Below are 24,253 nucleotides of genomic sequence, written 5' to 3' on the forward strand. Positions count from 1 at the left end.
GTTAAAACACCTGCTTTCATCTCCCTGCTATCTTGCCAAAAGCTAAGTGAACATTTGTATACGTTCCCGTGATAACACACATGACACTTTTTTTCTAAGACATATACCCAGGAGATGGTAATTTGGGATTCCAAGGCACACACACACACTTAACTTCATGAAAGTGTTTTCAGGTTGCTTCCCAGAATAGCTAAGACAGCTTACACTTCCACATCCTATGCATAAGAGCTCAGTCTTCCCACATATTTTGTTTGCCAAGATTGGTACTAACCACTCTTAAGTTTTGCCATGCTGGCAAATAATCCATGAAGTTTGGGCCTTAAGTTTCATTTTGGTTTTGTTTTTATTTTACTTTCAGCTTTATTGAGGTATAATTGAGGAATAAAAGTATAAGATATTTAAAGTATAAAGTGTACATAAAGTATTAAAATATACATAAAATAAAACTGTAAGGTATTTAAAGCGATTTAAGTTTTGTATTTTTGGATCTTGTTTAAGAAACCTTTCCATTCCCTAGATCACAAAGATATTTTTCTATATTTTCTTCTATTAGCCTGATAGTTTTATTTTTTTTTATTAATGCCTTTAAGTCATGGGGTGCCTGGGTGGCTCAGTTGGTTAAGCATTGGACTTCGGCTCAGGTCGTGATTTACAGTTTGTGAATTTGAGCCCTGCATTGGGCTCTGTGCTGACAGCTCAGAGCCTGGAGCCTGCTTCAGATTCTTTGTTTCTCCCTCTCTCCTGCTTGCACTCTGTCTCTCTCAAAAAATGAATAAACATATGGGAATGCAAGCTGGTACAGCCACTCTGGAAAACAGTATGGAGGTTCCTCAAAAAACTAAAAACAGAACTACCTTACGACCCAACAATTGCACTACTAGTCATTTATCCATGGGATAAAGGTGTGCTGTTTCAAGGGGACACATGCACCCCCATGTTTATAGCAGCACTATCAACAATAGCCAAAGTATGGAAAGAGCCCAAATGTCCACTGATGGATGAATGGATAAAGAAAATGTGGTATGTATATACAATGGAGTATTACTCGGCAATCAAAAAGAATGAAATCTTGCCATTTGCAACTACGTGGATGGGACTGGAGGGTATTATGCTAAGTGAAATTAGTCAGAGAAAGACAAAAATCATAGACTTCACTCATATGAGGACTTTAAGAGACAAAACAGATGAACATAAGGGAAGGGAGACACAAATAATATAAAAACAGGGAGGGGGACAAAACAGAAGAGACTCATAAATATGGAGAACAAACTGAGGGTTACAGGAGGGGTGGTGGGAGGGGGGATGGGCTAAATGGGTAAGGGGCACTAAGGAATCTACTCCTGAAATCATTGTTGCACTATATGCTAATTTGGATGTAAATTTTAAAAAATAAAAAATAAAATTAAAAAAATGAATAAACATAAAGAAAAAAAATTTTTAACTTTAAGTCATCTGAAGTTTATCTTCGTATTTATTCAGTGTAAGGTAGGGATCTAACTTGATTTTTCTTCATACTGTGAACCTGTTTTATCAACGTAATTTTTTTTTAATTTTATTTTTCATTTTTAAAAGTTTACATCCAAATTAGTTAGCATATAGTGCAACAATGATTTCAGGAGTAGATTCCTTAGTGCCCCTTACCCATTTAGCCCATCCCCCCTCCCACAACCCCTCCTGTAACCCTCAGTTTGTTCTCCATATTTATGAGTCTCTTCTGTTTTGTCCCCCTCCCTGTTTTTATATTATTTGTGTCTCCCTTCCCTTATGTTCATCTGTTTTGTCTCTTAAAGTCCTCATATGAGTGAAGTCTATGATTTTTGTCTTTCTCTGACTAATTTCACTTAGCACAATACCCTCCAGTCCCATCCACGTAGTTGCAAATGGCAAGATTTCATTCTTTTTGATTGCTGAGTAATACGTCTTTATCCATTCATCCATCGATGGACATTTGGGCTCTTTCCATACTTGGGCTATTGTTATCAACATAATTTCTAAGAAATCTGTTCCTTCCTCATGAAGGTGGCTTTGCCACCTTTGTGGTGCCACCTTTTTCATATGTCATGTTCTGTGTGTCATGGGTCTATTTCTGAGCTCTTTGTTGGTTTATTTGTTCTTGTGTTTCTATCTTGCTGCTGTTGTTTTTTTAATTTCTATAATTTCTATAATATGCCAGCTCATAATAGCTATATTATTAACCCCTTTCTCATTTTCTTTTTCAAAAGTGATTCCTCTTTTCATGTGCTGTATGTTTTCACAATACAGTTTAGAATGAGTTTGTCAAGTTTCTAAAAAAGTTCCAGCTAACATTTTAAAATAAGATTTTCTTAAAGTTTATTTATTGGGGTGCATGGGTGCCTCAGTCAGTTAAGTGTCCAACTTCGGCTTAGGTCATGATCTCACAGTTTGTGAGTTCAAGCCCCAAGTCAGGCTCTGTGCTGACAGCCCGGAGCCTGGAGCCTGCTTTAGATTCTGTGTCTCCCTCTCTCTCTGCCCCTCCTCCGCTCATGCTCTGTCTCTCTCTCTCTCTCCCTCAAAAATAAATAAACATTAAAAAAAATTTTTTTAAGTTTATTTATTTATTTTTGAGGGAGAGAGAGTGCAAGTAGGGGAGGGACAAGAGAAAGAGAGGGAGAGAGAGAATCCCAAGCATGTTTGGCACTTTCAGCACAGCTGCCAGTACAGGGTTTGAATTCACAAACCATGAGATAATGACCTGAGACAAAATCATAGATGCTTAACCTTAACCAACTGAGCCACGCAGGCACCCTTTAAAATAAGATTTGAACTTATAGGTTATTTTTCAAGGAACTGACATCTTTACTAAGTTGTCTTAACTAAGAACATACTTTATCTATTTTATTTTTTTTTTTTTTAGATCTTCTTTTATATCCTTGAATAGAGTTTAAATTTTTTTCAGGGTAAACATATTGTGCCACATTTGTGAACTAATTGTTAAATATGTTATAATTTTTGGTACTATTGTGAATGGTATTGCCATTTTTGGTTCATTATTGCTAGTATAGAGAATTAATATTTCTGTTTTTCTGAAGACATTTTAAATACAAATGTGTAACCTTATCAAGTGTATTATACCACAATTCTTGGAAAGATTATGTGATTTTTCTCCTTTAATCTATAGATATGGTCAATAACATTGATTGCTTTGTCATGTTAAGCCAGAGTTGGATAATATTTCTTTGCATTTATTTTTTAAAATCTATTTTCATCAGTAACATGGGTTATGATTCTCTTTTCTTGTACTGATTTTGGAATAAATCATTATGCAGCTTTTTCCCTTTTCCTATTTTCTGGAACATTTAATTGATAAAGGGATTATCTGTCCCTTGAAAGCTTAGTAAAATTCATTGTAAAACCATATAAGCCTAAGGTCCCCCCGCCCCCCAGGGGGGAAAGTTCTTTAATTGCTATTCAATGTGTTTATAGGTATTTAATCTGTTCATATTTTTAATGTTTTCTGCCAATCTTGGATTTTATAATTTTCCAAAAATCATCTAGCTTTTAGTATATCAGCTTATAATTGACCATCATATTCTTTTCTATCTCTGTTGTATCTGTACTAGTTCTTTTGATTTCATTATGTGATTTGATTACTTGAATAGTCTCTTTTTCCTAATCAGCTCATTAGGGAGTTTTCCATCTTACTCATCTTTATAAGATGGCAAAAATAAATCCTAATATAACTGAAATTACAATAAATGTGGATAAGTTAAATCCCTCAATGAGAAGGCAGAATCTCAGGTTGGATCTCAGACTGGATTTAAAAATTAAGGTCTAACAATATATTATCTATAAGAGACATATTTAAAATGAAAGACTACAGACAAATGGAAAGAAATATAAGTAGGTATTCCAGACTAATATGAACAGAAAACACCAAAAACAAAACAAAATGAAAAACAGAAACAAAGTATCTATTTTATATAAGATGAATTGAAGCTACAAATTCAAGGCAAAAAGTATCATCAGGGACAAAGCATAAGGAATAGGTCTGTTGCTATCAGGAGCTCAGCTAAGTGGAGATATCAAGTGGATAGTTGGATATATAGGACTAGAATTCAGGGGCAAAGTTCAGAGGCAAAGTCTGAGATATAAATTTGAAATCATCAGCATTGTATATACCATATATTGGTATTTAAAGCCATAAGGCTGAGACCATCAAGGGAGTGTAGACAGGACAAGAGGCCTAAGAAGTAAACTCTGAACCACTGCAACATTTTGAGGGCAGGGAGATAAAAAGGAACCAGCAAAAAGATATAAAGGTGGCCAGAGAAGAGGCAAACCAGGAGAGTACAATGTCCTGGAACCCATGTGAAAAAATTATTTCAAGGAAACAGAGTGATCCATAGTTTCACATGTTGCTGATATATCAAGTAAGACCTCAAAACTGATCATTTGATTTAACAGTATGAAGGTTGTTGGTGACCTTGCTAGGAGCAAGTTCGATGATGGAGTAGAAGCAGAAACCTGATTAGAGTAGGTTCAGGAGAGGAGAGAAATTAGTTAGCTTACATAATTTTTAAAAGGAATTTTGGCGTGAAAAGAAAGGGAGAAATGGAGCAATAACTGTTGAAGGAAGTGGATCTAAGAGAGAGAGAGTTGTTTGCTTTCAAAGTTGAGAAAAATAACATCATGTTATAGAGGAAAAATTGATGGTACAGAGAGAGATGGGAGAATTGCTGAAGCAATGTCCTTGAATAGAAAAGAGGAGATAAGATCTAGTGTACAAGTGAGGGGCTGGCATTAGATGGAAGTGAGATACTTTATCCACAGGTAACAAAAGAGAAAGTAGACATATGGGTACAAATGCAGATAGTTAGAGAGATGTGGTAGAAGTATGTGGACTTAATAATGATTGCTTCCATTTTCTCAGTGAGAGGAGGAACTTGGTCATAAACTAAGAAAGAAGATGAAAGGGAAAGTCTCAGGAATTTAAGGAGATAGGAGAAAACCTGTCCAGCAAAGTCAGAGTAAAGGGATTAAGGAAATATAGTATGTTTGCCAGGCAGTATTATGGGGCCAGTTGAGGTTAATGATTATTTAATGTAAGACTAGTCAGCAAATTTGAATGTTTATCTTAAGCTACATTCAGCTGCCAGGATGCAGGTATCGAGCAGGCAGAGCAAATTTGATTTAAGCTGGACTGTGGTCAACCAAGGAGTACTTTGAAGCAAGAGAGGAATAAGTGAGTTTGAGTTGAGAGCATATGCAAAGGACTGATTATAATTATCTATCTATCTATCCACCAGATAGGTTACGTAATCTATCTGATTGTAATTATCTATGATTTAAAGTAGATTACAAAGGAATTGAGGACATGAAAGGATGAGGGACACTGTGAAGATGGTAGAATCGATGAAATAAAAGGTCTGTGAAGATCAGAGGATTGTTGGAGTTGGGAAACTAGCGGGAATGAGCTGTAAAGAGGTGATGTTTGCAGAATGAGTTATTTGGAACTGAAATTACAGATTGGTTGCAGGGTATTTTTGTTTCGTTTTGTTTTTGCAATGACAAGGTCAAGGGTATGACTAAATAGCTAGAGGATTAAGTCACCAAAGGAGAAAAATCAAAACATTGCAAGGTCAGGTATTATAAAAAGTTAAATGAATATTGAAATTGCTAGGGATTATGACAGAAGTACTGGACAGAGTGACAGTAAACAAAGAGGAGGTAAAGGACTGCAACAGAGAAGGCAATGGGGGGTATATGGCACAGTAACAGGAGAATGAAAGTTGAGTATTATTAGAGAGTAGGGAAGAATGATCTAGAAGTGGCACTGAGGAGTAAGACCCCCAATTCATTTCCAGGCCAACTGATGAGGGGGATATGGGAGTTAAAACCGACATCATTTTAGAGGGCTACAGGGAGAGGCAGGGGTCAGCTACTATTTTGTATATTTTGAAGTTATGTCATAATAAGCACCTGTATTAATAGAGATGCATTATATTTTCTGTATATTCCATGTTCTTTAGCTATAGTTTTCCTTTGCTTCTGGTGATACTTTTTGCCTTGAATTCTATTTTTGACCTGATATTAAACATATGCTTGCTTTCTTTTGGTTAATTGTTGCCATTTCCTGTCTTTTTGTTTTAACTTGTCCAACCTTTAAGTGTCTCCGGGGTGCCTTGGGTGGCTCAGTCGGTTTAGCATCTGGCTCTTGATTTTGGCTCAGGTCATGATCTTGTGGTTTGTGAATTCAAGCCCCATTTTGGGGCTCTGCACTGACAGTGCAGAGCCTGCTTAGGATTCTCTCTCTCTCTCTCTCTCTCTCTGCCCCTCCTGCACTCGCTCTCTCTCTCAAAATAAATAAACTTTAAAAAACTGTGTCTCATGTAGACATTATATTGCTAGATTTTTTTCTTTTTTTTTAAATGTTTATTTTATTTTGAGAGAGTGTGCATGAGCAGGGGGAGGAGCAGAGGGAGAGGAGAGAGAGATAATCCCAAGCAGGCTCCCACTGTCAGCGCAGAGCCCTATGTGGGGCTTGATCTCATGACTGTGAGACCATGACCTGAGCTGAAATCAAGAGTTGGTCCTTTTACCAACTGAGCCACCCAGGTGCCCCTAGATTTTTTTCTTTTTTTAAGTTAGGCTCCATGCCCAACGTGGGGCTTGAACTCGTGACACTGAGATCGAGAGTTGCATGCTCTACAGACTGAACCAAACAGGCACTCCACTAGATTTTTTTAAATTCAATCTGAGAATTTTAAGTTTAACTAATATATTATTTCTATGTTAGAACTTTTATTCCATTTTAGTTTAATTTTTTTTTTTGCTTCTTATTCATTTCCTTGGATAAATCGGTTTTATCTATGAGTTTGAAAAGCATGCATTTTATTTTAATTTTATTTAATGTTTATTTATTTTGAGAGAGAGAGAGACAGTGTGAGTGGGAGAGGAGTAGAGGGAGGGAAGAAGAGAGAAAGAGAATCCCAAGTAGGCTCTGCACTGTCAGTGCAGAGCTCGACATGGGGCTCAAACCCATGAAACAGTGATATCATGACCTGAGCAGAAACAGAGAGTCAGACACTTAACTGAATGAGCCACCCAAGCATCCCAGAAAAGCATGCATTTTATATTTGTTCTTCATTGGTAATCCCTAACTTATTAAGACCTTTACTTGTATTTTTCTCCCTAATTTATGAAACTTATCAACATCTATCTGTATCTTCCCCTTTAGTAGTACAAATACTTTAACACATACACTCTTACCTACCTCTGGAAGTTACACTCTGTCCCCTACTTTGTTATATCTGGTGTGTGTATGTGTGTGTGTGTGTGTGTGTGTGTGTGTGTAAAATGCTTTTTTAGACAACATACTTTACAAGGGTATTTTATCATTCTTACTGTTTTATATTTTATAGCATTTCCTAAAGTGTTTGATACCTTACTTCCTCCAGGAATATTTTCAGGGGATCTTTATGATAATCTGCTGAGACCTTGAAGGTCTGAGAATATTGTATCCTCACATTTAATTGATAAGTTAGCTAAATATAAAATTTTAGAGTCAAAGTTTCTGCTCTTAATATTTTAAGAATATTTCATTGTTTACCTTCCCCAATGTTGCTCTTGAGACATCTCACATTATTCTGATTTGTTTTCTTTATGGATAAACTGCTTTTCTCAGAGAGGCTTTAGAATTTTCTCTTTGCCTTTGGAATTCTTAAATTTCATTAAAATATTAGTAAGTATGCATTTTCCCATATCAATTCTATTTATTTATAGCCTTATAGCCTTTCAATAGCAATCTTTCTTTGGAAGTTCTCACTTTTTTTTCCATGAATCATCTTCCCTCCATTTACTTTTTTTCTCTCTTATTAGCACTCCTGTTATATAAATGCTGTCATTTCTATATCTAGCCTCCATATTTCTTAGTTTTTTATATCTTTTATCTCTAATTCCTTCTCAGTGTCTTTTGGAAAAGTTTCTTGACCTGATCTTGGGCTGTGTCCATTTTGCTGTTTATGTCATCCAATGAGTTTATTTCAATTGTTTGAATATTCAGTAATCCTACTTGTTACCTTTTTTTTAAATTTATTAAAAAATTTTTTAATGTTTATTTATTTTGAGAGAGAGAGTGTGAGAGAGAGAGAGAGCTGGGGAGGGGCAGAGAGAGAGAGAGAGAGAATCTCAAGCAGGCTCCACACTGTCAGCACAGAGCCTGACCCCACAAACCATGAGGTCATGACCTGAGCAGAAATCAAGTTGGACACTCACCCAACTGTGCCACCCAGACTCCCCCCATACTTGTTTCTTTATAATCGTTACTGCTTCGTTATCAGTATCCTCTTTTAGGGACATTTATTTGGCATGTATCCTACTTTTTCTTGTCATCTAAAGTAGGATATTTAGTTTATTGCCTTTCTAATTTTCTAGTTATTTTTCCCTGTGAGGTCATTTTCCTCATGGGTATCAATTATCAGTTATCTTGGCAGGTAATGGATGGAGAAAGGGGTAGGAGGAATCAAAACATAGACCTTAGCTTGTATCACCTCTGATGAACAGGGTTCCAACTTTAATATCCTCATGTGTGTCATTCTTATCAGAAGGCTTTGTCCTTTAGCAAACCTCTCTGTATCTTACCCTAGGCTTCGTTCTTTTCTAAGAATGTATTATTTAGTCCTCTGGATGGGAAGAAGGCCTATGGGTTGGGAGTGGGGGGTGGGTAGGAGAAACCTGTTGATGCTTGTTGGTTAAGCCAGCATTTGCCTTTTTTTTTTTTTAAACCCTACATAGTGTTTCCCTATGAATCTGCTAGGGAAGGCAATGATGTAAGTATGGGCGGTGTTGGGAGGGGGAGTAGAAAAGAGCCCAATTCAAAATTTCTCCACAAATCCACTCCCCACGTTGGAAGCCTGGCTTTCCTCTGTCCCAGGCTACTATTTCCCTTCTTTACCAGATCATAATCACCTTTTGACTCTCCAGGGGTTTCTGCTGGTTTTCTCCTCCTCCTCTTCCTCCTCCTCTTCCTCCTCTTCCTCCTCCTCCTCTTCTTCCTCCTCCTCCTCTTCCTCCTCCTCCTCTTCCTCCTCCTCCTCTTCCTCCTCCTCCTCTTCCTCCTCCTCTTCCTCCTCCTCTTCCTCCTCCTCCGCCTCTTCCTCTTCCTCCTCCTCCTTCTGTTCTTCCTCCTCCTCCTCTTCCTCTTCCTCTTCCTCCTCTTCCTCCTCCTCCTCTTCCTCCTCCTCCTCCTCCTCCTCCTCCTCTTCCTCCTCCTCCTCTTCTTCTTCTTCTTCTTCTTCTTCTTCTTTTTCTTCTTCTTCTTTTATATCCATTCATTTCTTATTTCTGAGGCATCTTTGGGTTTAGGTTCTGGGAGGTAGACTGTGCTACTTTGCCATCATGTGAGGGGCCATATTATGTCCCTTTTATGACAGCCTACCACAGTGTTTGTTGAAGCTTTGTGTTTTCAGTAATCTAGAGGAGGATATTCTTTCTTGAGTGGTCATGTTAATAGTCTGGAAATGAAGATGTTTAACCTAATGAACTATAGGCAGAATGTAAAAGCACAGAATAGGTAAAGCAATGCATGTACATGAAAGAAAGCAAAACAGGAATTCTACTGTAACTTTGAAATTTACTTTCAACATGCTTGTATTTAATTTTACAGTCACTTGGGAATCTTCTTAAACCTGGAAACAAGACAAGAAAATTAATCTTATTACAAATTGCTCTTAAATACATTTATAGGAATATAGAGGATTCATAGGGAAAATAAGAGTGCCTCCAGAACTCCCAAAGTTAAACTAGTAAAATTGATATATAATCTATATTTATAAAAGTCACCTTGACAAGGCAGAATGTCTCCCAGGAAGAGCAGAGCTTGGCAATAGCTTATTACTTACTAGACAGTCTTCTTACACCTAAAGTTAGAACTTAAGTGTTGACAATGGTTATTTCTGGGCATGGACTTCTTGCTCTTTTCCAAATTTTCTATGATAATCATGCTTTACTTTTGTAATTGGAAGAAAATTAATATTATTTTAATGACATTTTTATAGGGAAATCATCATACAACTATGCAAACTTATGTGAGGATATTTGCTGCAGCATTGTTTGTAATGTTGAAGAATATTCAAACTTCCATCAGTAGGCAGACAGTTCAATAAATTGTGATGGAACTATACAATGAGCATCATGCAATCAATAAAAATGATGATGTAAGTCTATACTGACATAGAAAAAATTTAAAGATGTACTGTTAAGTGAAACACTAAACAGATTTAAAAAAACATGTCAAGTATGAGCCCATTTTTGCAACCAAAAAGTAAGTGCATTGGAATTTGTTGAAGAATACACGCAAGAAGTTGCTACTCCATCCTAACAACCTACATTCAGAGAAATGAGGTCACAGGGAAAACCATTGCCCTGCAAATTAGAGGGACAGGCAATACAGAGAATCACAATTTACTGGAGCCAAAACCCATGAGCAGACACTTCTGCAGGATCCAGTGCCTGGTAAAAAGCTTGAACTTTAATTGATGAATTGCTGGAAGCTCAGTACGGGCAAGTCTGAGAGTTAAAATCTCCAGGAAGACCCAGTAAAAGGGACCTCCAGAAACTACCATGTCCTCACAGTGAAGATTGGAGAAAAATTTCCTGATGTTTCTCTCAGGGGGATGGGTAAAGTAACCATTTTGAAATATACCAGAGCATCTTGTTCTTCTTAACAAGGTCTGCCCTTGAGAGAGACTATTTTACCAAAGCCTAACCAAAGCGTAGGGTTTCATCAGGACCTAACTTATTTGGAGGAAGGAAAATACCCAACTCCAGTCAACTCTAGCCTTCTTTGTGAGAGAAGAGAAATACCCAATTCCAGTTCCCTCTATCCATCCTGTGACACCAAAGGTGAGAGTGAAGGATATTAAGAAGCACTGGTGAAGTTCACAGACAAGAGGCATAGGCTTTTCAAAAGACTAAGACCTAATCACAGGACTATACAATGTTTCCCATTCTTCCATACCTTATATCACACCATTAAAGTCTTATTTATTTGCCAGAGTTCCTTTCACCTAGTACATCATGTCTGGATTTTAACAAAAATTACAATGCATATTAAAAGGCAAAAAACACAGGAGAGACTGAACAAGCATCAGAATCAGAGTCAGATATAGTAGGAGTATTAGAATTATTACACTTGGAATTTAAAATGAGGATAATTAATATGCTAAGTACTTTGATGGAAAAAGTATACAACATGCAGGAATAGACAGATACTGTAAGCAGAGAGATGGCTATTCTAAGAAAAAACCAGAAAGAAATGCTGGAGATCAAAAACACTAACAGAAATGAAGAATATCTTTGATGGCCTTATTAGTATACTGGATATGGCTGAGAAAAGAATCTCTGAGTTTCAGGATATGCCAATAGAAACTTCCAAAACTGGGCACCTGGGTGGCTCATTCGATTGAACATCCAACTTCAACTCAAGTCATGATCTCACGGCTAATGAGTTTGAGCCCCGCATCAGGCTCTGTGCTGACAGCTCAGAGCCTAGAGCCTGCTTCAGATTCTGTGTCTCCCTCTCTCTCTCTCTCTCTCTCTCTCTCTCTCTCTGCCCCTCCCCCACTCACTCTGTCTCTCTCTCAAAATAAATAAATAAATAAAAATATTTAAAAAAAAAAAAAAAAGAAACTTCCAAAACTGAAAAACAAAGAAGAAAAATACTGAAGAAAACAGAATATCCAAGAACTGGAGGACAACTGCAAAAGGTGTAACATACATATAATGGGTATACCAGAAAAAGATAGAAAAGAACAGAAGCAATATTTGAAGCAATAATGATGGAACATTTCTCCAAATGGATGTCAGACACCAAATCACAGAACTAGGAAACTCAGATAATACCAAGTAGGATAAATGCCCCAAAAGTCACACTTAGGCATATCATATTTAAGGTAAAAGTCTTGAAAGAAATCAGAAGGAAAAAACACCTTACCTACAGAGGAGCAAAGATAAAAAGTACATCCAACTTCTCAGAAACCATGCAAGCAAGAGAAAGGAGTATAATGTTTAAAGTGTTGAGAGAGTGGTGCCTGGATGGCTCAGTCAGTTAAAAGTCTGACTTGGGCTCAGGTCATGATCTCATGGTTCATGGGTTCAAGCCCCACGTTGGGCTCTTGTGCTGACAGTTGAGAGCCTGGAGCCTGCTTTGGCTTCTGTGTCTCCCTCCCTCTCTGTCCCTCCCCTGCTTGCACTTGTCTCTCTCTCTCTCAAAAATAAATAAACATTAAAAAAAAATTAAGTGTTTAGAGAAAAACTACCTACTTAGAATTCTGTACCCTGCAAAAATTTTTAAGTGAAGAAAAAAATACAGATTTTCTCAGACAAAAACTGAGAGAATTTTATAGCCAGTAGATCTGCCTTGCAAGAAGTGTTGAAAGACATTCTTCAGAAAAAAGGAACATGATGTAAATCAGAAATTTGGATCTACATAAAGATAGGAAGAGCATTTGAGAAGCAATAAATAAAAATAAAAGGTTTTATTTTTCTTAACTGGTCTAACAGATAATAAATTGTGCAAAATAGTAATAATAACAATGTATTCAATGATATATGCATGCTAATGTATAGATTAAATGGATGACAGAAATGATACAAGGGATGGAGTGGGAGAAGAATTAGGAATATTTTGTTATTATAAGGCACTTGCAGTATAGTGTTATTTGAAAGTAGGCATGGGTTTGTTGTAAATGTATAGTGCAAAGTCTAGGGCAGCAACTTGAAAAAGTAATGAAAAAAAGTTTAAATGAAGAAAGTAGATAAAATGGAATTATAAAATCTCAAAACTACAAAGTGCAGAAAAAGTATGAAAGACTAAAGAACAAGGGCAATAAATAGAAAACAGTAACAAATATGGTAGATATTAATGCAACTATATCAATAACCATCTTAAACGTTAATGATCTAAATATGCCAATTAAAAGACAGAGATTATCAGAGTGGATCCAAACACAAGACCCAAATATATGTTGTCTATAAAAAACTGACTTTAAATATTAAGATATGTAGGTTAAAAGTAAATGGAAGGGAAAAAATACCATGATAACACTAATCAAAAGAAAGGAGTAGTTATATTAATTTAAGACAGACTAGACTTTAAAGCAGGGAAAGCTATCAGGGATAAAGAAGGGTATTTTATAATGAGAAAGGGGTCAATATGCCAAGATGACTTAATAATCCTTACTGTTTTGCCTAACAACAGAGCATCAAACTACATGAGGCAAAAACTGATAGAACTGCAAGGAGAAACAGGTGAATCCTCTGTTGTAGTTGGAGACTTTAACATTCCTCTGTCAGAAGTGGACAGATACAGCAGGCAGAAAATTATTAAGGTTATAGTTGAACTCAACAGCACCATTAATCAAATGGATATAATTGATATCTCTAGACTACTTTATCCAACAATAGCAGCTTACACATTCTTTTCAAACTCACATGACTATAAGCAACAGAATCCTTGACCAAACAAAGGCTCACTTAACAAAAGCCCAGAGGCACATATACTCAGGGTTGTTCTAGCAATTAGATGTCATCAAGGACAGGGTTTTATTTATTTTCCTTCTCTGTAATTCCTGGTGTATTGTCTTTTTATCTTGTGGTTATCACCTCAGGGTTGCCAAAGATTGCAGTAGCTCCAAGCATCACATAACACATCCAGACAGGAAGAGAAAAAAAATCTTAGTTCTAGTCACTTCTGTTGGAAATAGGAAGAAAGGGAACTGAGGAGTAGGGGGAAATATTATTTAGTTTAGTTTAGTTTTTGTTGCTGTTTTTTTAAGGAGATAAAGCAAAAAGAAGCAATATGGTATTGACCCTAGATTTTGCACAAATTTTTCCTTCTTCCTGTCATCTATGATCTCTTGAGCCCTTCCCACATATTGTATCTCGGTGCCTAGGTATAGTACCTGGCACGTAGTAAGTAGTCCATAAATATTTTTGAAGGGAAAGCAGGCAGAGCAAAGGTAGTGGCAGTTCAGCACAAAGGCAGCTAATTTCTCCAAAACATGTCTGAAATCAGGGGAGGAAAATAATGAGGCACAATATAGAATGGTAAGTGCTAGGATACTATTTAATTATAAGATGCTATGGGAGCACATAGGAGGAATTAGAGAAGACAGATCAGAAAGAATAATTGTTTAAATTGAGCTCTAAGGAGTGGTAGAAATAACTAAAACCAGAGGGAAAGAAATTCTCTTGGTTTGTACTTTAATTTTCACAAAGTAAAATAAATATAATCCTTTTGGGGGGAGGAAGACCTTGAAGAGATTCTAGTGAGGAAAAAAAAGGGAGCATGGCAAGTAGTAACTGATCATACAGTGCCCATTATTACTAACTTAAGATGTCTTAAAGTGTATATTGTCTATATTTCTATTTTTAGTGAAAAATAGCAAAATTCCAAGACTTCAGTTCTCCTATTTCCTATAATGTCTTAATTTTTTTTCACTGTTTTCAGCACCTCTTACTCTGAACGTTTTCAGGCATCTAACTAAACAAGTTAGAGACTCCTAATACATATTTTGTATGTGGTAGAATATCAAAGTGAAAGTTTTGACAAAGCACAATGGAAAAGTTGTCAGATTAAATTCAGGTTGACTGGATAAAGTTGAATATTAATTAAACTGACTCTTAATCTTCTAACTCATACTCAGAGTATGAAATGGTCAAGGAGAAGAGGATTTTGAGAGCATGCCTACCCATTCTCCACTCCAAGAACTTATCACAGCATTTTGGAGGCTCAATAGAATGGGGCCTGATTCAATACCTAAAAAAAAGCTAAGGCAGTGATTGATTGGCTAGCTGTACTAATAGCAAAGAGGAGGCTGCTGCTGCATTGGGATAAGCCTTCAACCTCAGAGTTTACTTGGACAAAGAAAGGCCCACTGTTTCCAGTAGACTAGATGTGGGCCACATCTATGCATATGTATACCCAAGAAAGATGGCATAGGGCTGTCATGGGTTCTGTCTGCAAGGGATGCCTAAATATGCAAACACATCTCAGCAGAGAGAAGCTGGAAGTATCACAGATGTAAACAACCAGTTGGGATAAAACTATATTTGACAAGATCAAGAAATCTGCAGATAAGAGATCTCCAGTGATGGTGATCTCCAAGGAACTAATCAAAGTACCTCATGAGTCAGCTTTAAAAATCTGCCACATCCAGGAAGCACTGATGTTAGAAAATGCAACAGTGATAGTAAGAACTTTCCATTTACCCCCTCTCTTCTTCCTTCCAAGACCTCTAATTCCTAAAGGGCCCCATAGTAGCAAGCTGGGAAAGTGAGAAGCAGTAGGGCAGAAAAAAGCAGTTGTTCATATCCTCCTTCTCTGACTCTAAGTTGTAATAAATAGTCTTAGCTGGAAGAGAGGAGAAACCTCAACTTTAAAATAAAATCCAAGTTTTACTTGTACATGGTTCTGGACATTTTACTAACCAGATAAACATAGTACTGAAAACTTATCGGAAATGTCACAGAACCATCTAGGTTTTCATCCAGAGGCAGGACAAGAACTAGCCCCACTGAATAAATACAGAGATGAAAAGTCACTTTGGAAAAAAGCTTGGCAATTTCTTATAAAAGTTAAACATATGCTTATCTAACCCATCAACCCCCCTCCTGGGTATTTATCTAAGAGAAGTAGAAACTTACATTCACCCCAAAACCTGTATATGAATTTTTATAGCAGTTTTATTTATAATGGCTCCAAACTGGAAACAACTAAAATGTCTTTCACCTGATGAATGAATTAAAAAATGTGGTACAGCCATATAATGGAATAATACTAGTCAGTAAATAAAAAGGAATGAATTAATAATACACATAAAAACATGGATGAATTTCATAGGAGTTATGCTAAGTGAAAAAAGATTCAAATGGTTACATCCTGTAACCAGGATTCTGTTAATACAGCATCCTGGAAAAGGTAATGTCTAACTTTATACCAAGCACCTACTTTTGGTAATTCCCTGGTGCTATAAGGTAAGGTCAAGGTAGGGAAACAGAAGGTATATGACCAAAGGCCCAATTACCAGAGTTCTCCCAGTCCTTAACTTACTGTGATTTAATGGATCCAAGAGATTTTCTGAAGGTAGATTGAACATCTAACTGGAGTAGCATAGGAATATCTGGGTACCCACCCAGCTGGGCCCAGAGTGAATGTATTGATGTCTTCTCTGTTACTGGGTAGCTTGAAGTTGACAGATCAGCATTCCAGATGGCTTCCATTTGGTCTTCTTGTCTAAAGAACCAGAGAGCACTAACTGGAAGCACCAAACTCTCCTGAGCTCCATATTCAATCAAAATGTATGACTCTTATTCTCCCCTTTTCTCTTCACCACCACCTTGTCCTATGATGCCCTCTCTGGCACTGAAGAACATTAGTTACGCCCACTTTGACTTGAGAGAGAGATTAAAACAGCAGAATTTGCTAAAATAGCTTTTTTTTTTCTTCACCAAAAGCTGCATTTCCATTTCCATGACTTCACCTAGTGATCTATTTTAAAACTACCTTCTTAGCTTCATAGAATATGTAAACCATATTGAGACTATTTTTTTCCCATCAACATTTTCCCCCTTCCTTCCCAAAGCTCTTACCTTCTCTCTCTCTCTCTCTAAAAAAAAAAAAAAAAAAAAAAAAAGGAAAACAGGAAAAAAGTAACCTAAGTTTCTTCATTCTGTGTTAAAATAATTTGTTTCATAATAAAGAATAAGCCTCCCTCTTTCTCTGACCCTCCCCTGTTCATGCTCTCCCTCTCTCTGTCTCAAAAATAAACGTTAAAAAAATTTTTGGGGGAAAAAAAAAAAAGGGGGCGCCTGGGTGGCTCAGTCGGTTAAGCGGCCGACTTCGGCTCAGGTCAAGATCTCACGGTCCGTGAGTTTGAGCCTTCATCGGGCTCTGTGCTGACCGCTCAGAGCCTGGAGCCTGTTTCAGATTCTGTGTCTCCCTCTTTCTCTGACCCTCCCCTGTTCATGCTCTCTCTCTCTCTGTCTCAAAAATAAACGTTAAAAAATTTTTTTGAAAAAAAAAAAAGAATAAGCTTCATTTTTTAGCAAGACCAGCTTTATTAACTTAATTTAATTTAAATTTAAAGTTGAACTGAATTAAGTGGGCAAAAATAAAACAATTCACATTCAAGTAGAATATCACAAATTAACAAATGTTCCACAAATCTATAAATGTATGTCCTCATATGATTAATGAAATTAACCTTTCATCTGAAAAAATCTATTGACACTAGTTATGATTCAGTTAGATATAAGTTCAAAAGTATGGGAAAAGAATTCTAACACTTTATTCAAAAAGTTCTGCTTCATCCAATGATTTAGTTAAAGTCTTTAGCATTCACAATTAATGACATGGAAAATTAAACTCCTAGTTGAATCTTTGGAGTAAGCCCATGCATGTGAGATGAGGCACCCAAACATTATAAGGAAGGGATGCCATCAGTCTGTCTCCCTCCAGGACCATTATTGTCATGTCACCTGTAGGGGCAAGGGAGCCCCAGTCTTGAAATTGTTATGAAGGGGAGTCACTAAAAAGAAAACTGGACTTACATCACCCCTGGAAAAGAGCAGGCAAGGAGCAGACCAGCATCAGTTTTTAAAAAAAGGAACTCAAAATTAGATGTTAAATATTTAAGTAGAAATATATGTAAGTAAGCCTCTTGTTAAATTAGCTAAGAAAAGTAATACTACCTTAGACTCTCCACTGTACCACATCATAATTGAGGGGAAGGAGAAGCTCTTGGACAGGAAAAAAAAAAAAAAGCAAGAGGTCCCACATGTCGTCCAAAGAAGGTTTAATGTCGGTCTTTCCTACCACATACCGAAATTTCTTCAATGTGTCAGACTTTCTGTCTTCTTCTATTAGCAGCTCTAGGAATGATTGTTGAACAGATTTGGTAGAGGCAGGTATCTGCTTTTTGTCGATGATGCAAGGGATAGGTTGACTAAGATTCAATTTATACGTCTGTTGAAGCTAAAAATAAATAAATCAGAAAAGGAAACCATGGGGAGAAAAGGTAAGAGTCTTTAGGAAGATCTGAGCTGGCCCTAGCTAAACGGTGACTCTTCTTTTCCATGGATTTACAAATCCATTTCCTCCACCCTCTTTCTCCCTTCCTCCCAAACACACCTTCACCTCCAACACAAAATTGCAGAGGAGGCACCTATGTTATATAAAAGCCTGCATAGGCTATAGTCCTACCCCTCCAATTTCCTAGCTTTGTGAGTTTGGGTTAGTTGCTAATTTTATCTAACCTCTTTCTTCCTATTTCTAAAACAAGGATAATGACACAGGGTTGCTGTGAGTGTTGTATAAGATAATATGTATTATGGCAGCACCCCATATATTGTGAAGCGGTATGCAAAGCTAATGATAACACCTACTGAATACTTACTGAATGTCACATGCTTTTTGTATATTAACTCATTTGGCATTTACAGCAACCTTATGTGGTGGTGGGTACTGTTGTTACCTTTGTCTTACACATAGAGATCTGAAGCTCAGAAAATTTTAGATCTTGCCCAAAGTCTCGTAGCTAATATGTGGTGAGGCTGATTTGAACCTGCACGATCTGTTAGCAGAACCAAACCCTTGAGCATTGTAAGGTATTTATTCACTTGTACCCTCTTCTCCCTTTTGCTTTTCCCTCTCCCTTCTTCTGCCTTAATAATCACCTCATCATCTAGATCCTGCATTCCCTGATCACAGACCCTTATTCATCCTCTGAAGCGCTCTAGATATTGTGATTCCTATTAGACACTTCTTGACACTGCCAGCTCATTTTGCTTTATTCCATCTACATGGGCCATGTTTTTTAAACCAAAAACTGTCCAAAATATCCTTTTTGTTTTTTAATTTTTTTTAATTTTTTTTTTTTTAATTTTTTGAGACAGGGAGAGACAGAGCATGAACAGGGGAGGGTCAGAGAGAGAGGGAGACACAGAATCTGAAGCAGGCTCCAGGCTCTGAGCTGTCAGCACAGAGCCCGACGCAGGGCTCGAACTCACATTCCATGAGATCACGACCTGAGCCGAAGTTGGCTGCCCAGCCTACTGAGCCACCCAGGTGCCCCATTCTTTTTTTTTTTTTTTTTTTTTTAATCAAAGAGCTTTGATATTTAAAAAGTAGCTGTCCTGGAAAGTTATGTCTAATTTGGATCAGGCTATGATGAGAAATCTGTATCTTTTAAAGTAGCAAGTAATTTGGGCCACTGGGGTGACTCAGCTGGTTAAGCGTCCGATGTCAGCTCAGGTCATGATCTCACGGCTCATGGGTTCAAGCCCCGCATCAGGATCTGTGCTGACAGCTCGGAGCCTAGAGTCTGTTTCGGATTGTGTGTGTGTGTGTGTGTGTGTGTGTGTGTGTGTGTCCCTCCCCCACTTGCATTCTGTCTCTCTCCTTCAAAAATAAATAAACATTAAAAAAAATATATGGGCGCCTGGGTGGCTCGGTCGGTTGAGCATCTGACTTTGGCTCAGGTCATGATCTCGCAGCTGGTGAGTTCAAGACCCATGTTGGGCTCTGTGCTGACAGCTCAGAGCCTGGAGCCTGCTTCGGATTCTGTGTCTCCCTCTCTCTCTGCTCCTCCCCTGCTCACACTATGTCTCTCTCTCAAAAATAAATAAAGATTAAAAAATCAAAAAAAAAAAAGTAGCAAGTAATTTTATAAATGAATTTAGTGAAAGAAAAAGATATATAGATATAAAATAGTCCTAGAACTCCAAGAATGTTCCAGAACTCCATTTTGAGCATGTAGTCCCAGAACAAATAATTCTAATCTCAGCCCTGTAACTTTCTGGAAGGCCACTGTCACCCCCAAAAGCATACTAATGGTTATCTCAGAGGGGCTCTGGGACATAATGAGTGTTTGCCAGAGTTTAACAGGATCAGATTCTGTGTGTGGTGCTATGTAAGCAAGTTCAGTAAACTCTTATCTCCTTTATTGACTCATGCTATTAAAATTTGCTTTCTGATAGTTTTGAGGAGAAAAGTAACCATCATGAATCTGTTGGAGAGTGGTGACTTAAGAGGTTTTATATCTAGAGACTGGTAGATGTGGGTTGACTAGGAAGGAGTTGAGCATTTCTAGAAGTTTCCCCAATTCTAATCTTTTCCCATGTAGGGAGTCCAGTCAGCATCCCTGTTGTCAATTTAAGAGTTTCCACTGAGGTCATGGTGTGCTGGCTTGAATGGTAAACCCCTCAAAAGATATATTCACCCAGAATCTGTGAATGTGACCTTATTTGGAAAAAGTGTCTTTACAGATGTAATTAAGGACCTCAAGATGAGATCATCCTGGATTAATCAGGTGGGTCCTATATCCAATGATACATGGTGTTATAAGAGACAGAAAAGAAGATATAGGACACATTGGGAAGAAGGCCATGAGAAGGCAGAGGCAGAGACTGGATCTATGCAGCTACAAGCCAAGGAATGCCAAGGGTGGTTGACAGCTACCAGAGTCTAGGAGAGAGGCACGGAACAAATTTCTTCAGAAGGAACCAGCCGTGCCAACATCTTGATTCCACAAACTCTCCTCCAGAACGGAGAGAATATATTTCTGTTGTCTTAAGGCATCAAGTTCGTGGTAACTTGTTACAGCGGCTCTAGGAAACTAATATACACAGTATCTCCAGGTAAATGTTATTTTCAAAGCTTACCACTTCCATTTTTCTTACAACACACTGGGAGAAGGAATAGAAAACAAGATACCTGGCTAAATAGGAGTATCATTTTCCTCAGGCACTGATTCCGTTTCTGCTCTAAAGACTTCTGCTGGTTAGTCCAGACCTGCATCACCTTTTTCTGGTACTCATCAATTCTGCTCAGCATTATGTAGAGGTTCCGGGTTTCATAACCTTTCCCGGTGTTTTTGATCACTTGTAATCGCCTGATTAGGTTGTTTCTTGAAAAAAAAAAATTAACAAGAGTGAGATCGGTATAACTACTGATCCTAATTTAAGCAAACCTGAACCTAGTTACTTTCAGTTCTCATCAGTAGTAAGTAGAGAGGGATGTGATAGGGGTGGGAGGCTTGCTTAATGAGACCTTAATCTGGTTCGTTACATGACTAAACTTTCAAAAAAATCTATATGATGGTCAAGTTTTCATTAACTCTGGAGTTTTTTAGTGTTACAGTAGTGTTGTTTATTATTATGTTAAAACTTTAGTACTGATAAGACCTATAGAAGGTACTCGATACAGTTATGAGAAAGACAGTGTCCTTGCCTTTAAAGCACTTACAAGCCAGAATAGGAGACTAATAAATTAACTGTGTCAAATAGAATGAAATAAGGCTAAACAGAAATATAAAAATGCTGGGGCACCTGGGTGGCTCCGTCGGTTGAGTGTCTGACTCTTGATTCCAGCTCAGGTTATGATCCCAGGGTTGTGGGTGGGATCAAGCCCTGCATCAGGCTCCACCTGTGGAGTCTGCTTAAGCTTCTCTCTCTGCCCCTCTCCCCCACTTGCACGCTCTCTAAAATGTTATTTATTTATTTATTTATTTATTTATTTATTTATTTATAAACATGCTATTTGAGCACAAAGGAAAGCGTAATTCATACTAACAAGAGGAATAAAGAAGACCTCATAGGAAGTTGTTACATAGGATGTTGAGGAAGAGTCATAAAAATATACTCTCTCTTTACTATAATGCATACCACCAAGTTTGTGTCTCTTAAACAGATAGTGTTTTGCCATCTCTGTTCTATAGGAGAGGAAAAGCAATCTGAGCAAAGTTAAGTAATTTTTCGAAGTTACGTAATTAATAGATTGGGGAAGCAAACCCAGATCTTTTCTCTTTCCACGATACCAATATTTCTCAAAATGTGGACCTTGATCACCTGAACTGATCATCTGGGCAGGGTGATGGGGTGGTGGTGGTGCTTATTGAAAATGTAGATTCCAGGGTGCTTTCCTAGACCTCTTGAATCAAAATCTTGTAGGATTCAGGATCAGTATTTTAAACAAATTCTCAGGTAAATCTTTCTGTCACTAAAGTTTAGGGAAAGAGGAGGAGGAATTGAGGGAATACTATAAACAAAGGCAGGAAAATGAGTTATATTTTGGGAGTGGTGAGTATTCCGAGACTTTTAGACCATAGATCTGTGAAAGGATACAGTGGAGGACAATACTGAAATTGCTGGCTTCTGAAAGCTCATAAAAGGCACGTTAAGAAGTTTGGATTTTGGGGGGTGGGGTGAGGAGGGTAGGCAATGATAACCCATTGCAGATATTCTTCTGAATATATGTATTTTACACACACACACACACACACACACACACACACACACAGAATAACTCTTAGGTCTCTTGTGGGCTATAATTAGTAACTCAGAACATACTATATATATGGATTATTTAATACTTAAATGTGTTAACTCCATATTAATTGGTTAATTTTAATTATTTTCCAATAGCCTTATTTTTTTCATATCTTATGATTTTTTTTGCTCCTATAACCACCCTTATTACACATGTTTTTAATCATTTCTCTACACGCATTACAGAATGCCTACCATATCCATTCCTACAAATAACATTGTTCCCATATATATATGATGGTTATATGTTGTATATATAAGAGATGCAAATGACATAACATTGTGTAAGTTTAAGGTGGACAATGTGTTGATTTGATACATTTATATTGCAATATGATTACCACTGTAACCTTAGCTAACACCTCTATCACATCCCATAAGTATCTTTTTTTGGGGGGTGGGGAGAGCAATCAAGATTTGGTTTTTGAGCAACTTTAAGTTTATAATACAATATTGTTGACTGTAATCACTATGCTATGCATTATATCTCTCCAATAAACCTTGGTTTTCACACCAGATCTTTCCTACTATTTTTCTGTCTATTCACACAGTCTTTTAGATTTTCTCCATAATTCTTCCTTATTGAAATCACATTTAAACTTCATATTAAAATCATAATTCAGTAATGAATTCTTGGAAACTTCAGAAAGTTCATAGTTTCATTTCACGCTTAGAGAAATTATTTTTCATGGATTTGTAAAAATTTTTTTCATGTTTATTTATTTTTGAGGTAAAGAGAGACAGAGCGTGAGTGGGGGAAGAGCAGAGAGGAAGGGAGACACAGAATCTGAAGCAGGCTCCAGGCTCTGAGCTGTCAGCCCAGAGCCCGACATGGGGCTCAAACTCATGAAAGTGAGATCATGACCTGAGTCAAAGTTAGAAGCTTAACCAACTGAGCCACCCAGGCTCCCCTATTGTTCATGGCTTTTTTTTTTTTTATTTTTTTTTTAAACATTTATTTATTTTTGAGACAGAGAGAGACAGAGCATGAACAGGGGAGGGGCAGAGAGAGAGGGAGACACAGAATCGGAAGCAGGCTCCAGGCTCTGAGCCATCAGCCCAGAGCCCCATGCGGGGCTCGAACTCATGGACCGCGAGATCGTGACCTGAGCTGAAATCGGACGCTTAACCGACTGAGCCACCCAGGCGCCCCTGTTCATGGCTTTTTAAAGATAATTAATTTTATTAATGTAAACACTGAGTCTAGTAGTAACTGCTGAAGTATCTAATTATTTAAAATGCCCTCTCTAGAATCATGGCCATTCAAATCTTCTTACCTTTTGTTCCCACTCTCTTAGAAAATTCCACTTGTATTGATAAAACCTCGCCTCCCTCCTAAGGAATATTTTTTACAGTATTTGATATAGCATCACAATCCAAGGGAAGGTGCTTTACACTTACTGAGCGTCCACTATGTGTCGATCATTGTGTTAGAAATTGTATTTATATTTTAAAATTTACATTTAAATGTTTCATTATTTAAAATACATTATTAAAAAATAAAATAAAATACATTATTTCAGTTCATCTTTGCAACCATTCTTCGAAGTAAATATTATCACATCCATTTTACAAACAGCAGAGTTGAGTCTCAGATTCAAAACTGGAAGTTTGAGCCAAGGTGTTCCCGACTTCAAAGTCTGTGTTTAAGAGCAAGCAGGATTAAAATGTGGATATAAAATCATTATAGTTTCCTGCTTCAAGGCAGCATTCTATACTATACCATACTATATAGTATAGTACTTTAGACTCACAGGACTTTGGAAATGAACTTTTTGAATTCATATGTGGTAGCTCTGCTACTTACTAGCTGTGTAACTTTGGCCAATAGGATGAACTTCCTGAATGATTCCTCGTCCACAAGCTAAATGCAATAATGTATCTAAAGTTTCTCTTCTTTGTAGAT

At 37.3% G+C, this 24,253-nt stretch overlaps 1 protein-coding gene across 3 annotated transcripts in view; it reads right to left on the reverse strand.

The window, feature by feature from the left end:
- Positions 1–9,540: 9,540 nt before the first annotated feature.
- FAM186A (family with sequence similarity 186 member A) overlaps positions 9,541–24,253 on the reverse strand; it is a 76,809-nt gene continuing 62,096 nt past the window's right edge. For all 3 annotated transcript variants that reach the window (XM_060657645.3, XM_060657647.3, XM_060657646.3), the window contains 4 exons: positions 20,735–20,927; positions 17,844–17,995; positions 16,073–16,255; positions 9,541–9,647 (listed from right to left, as the gene is read on the reverse strand). In XM_060657645.3, the coding sequence (XP_060513628.3) occupies positions 9,626–9,647; positions 16,073–16,255; positions 17,844–17,995; positions 20,735–20,927 (550 nt within the window). In that variant the 3' untranslated portion in view covers positions 9,541–9,625. The remainder of the gene's footprint in view (positions 9,648–16,072; positions 16,256–17,843; positions 17,996–20,734; positions 20,928–24,253) is intronic.

This window comes from Panthera onca, chromosome B4, assembly GCF_046562875.1.
Source record: "Panthera onca isolate mPanOnc1 chromosome B4, mPanOnc1 haplotype 2, whole genome shotgun sequence".
In the NCBI taxonomy this organism is placed as follows: Eukaryota; Metazoa; Chordata; class Mammalia; order Carnivora; family Felidae; genus Panthera; species Panthera onca.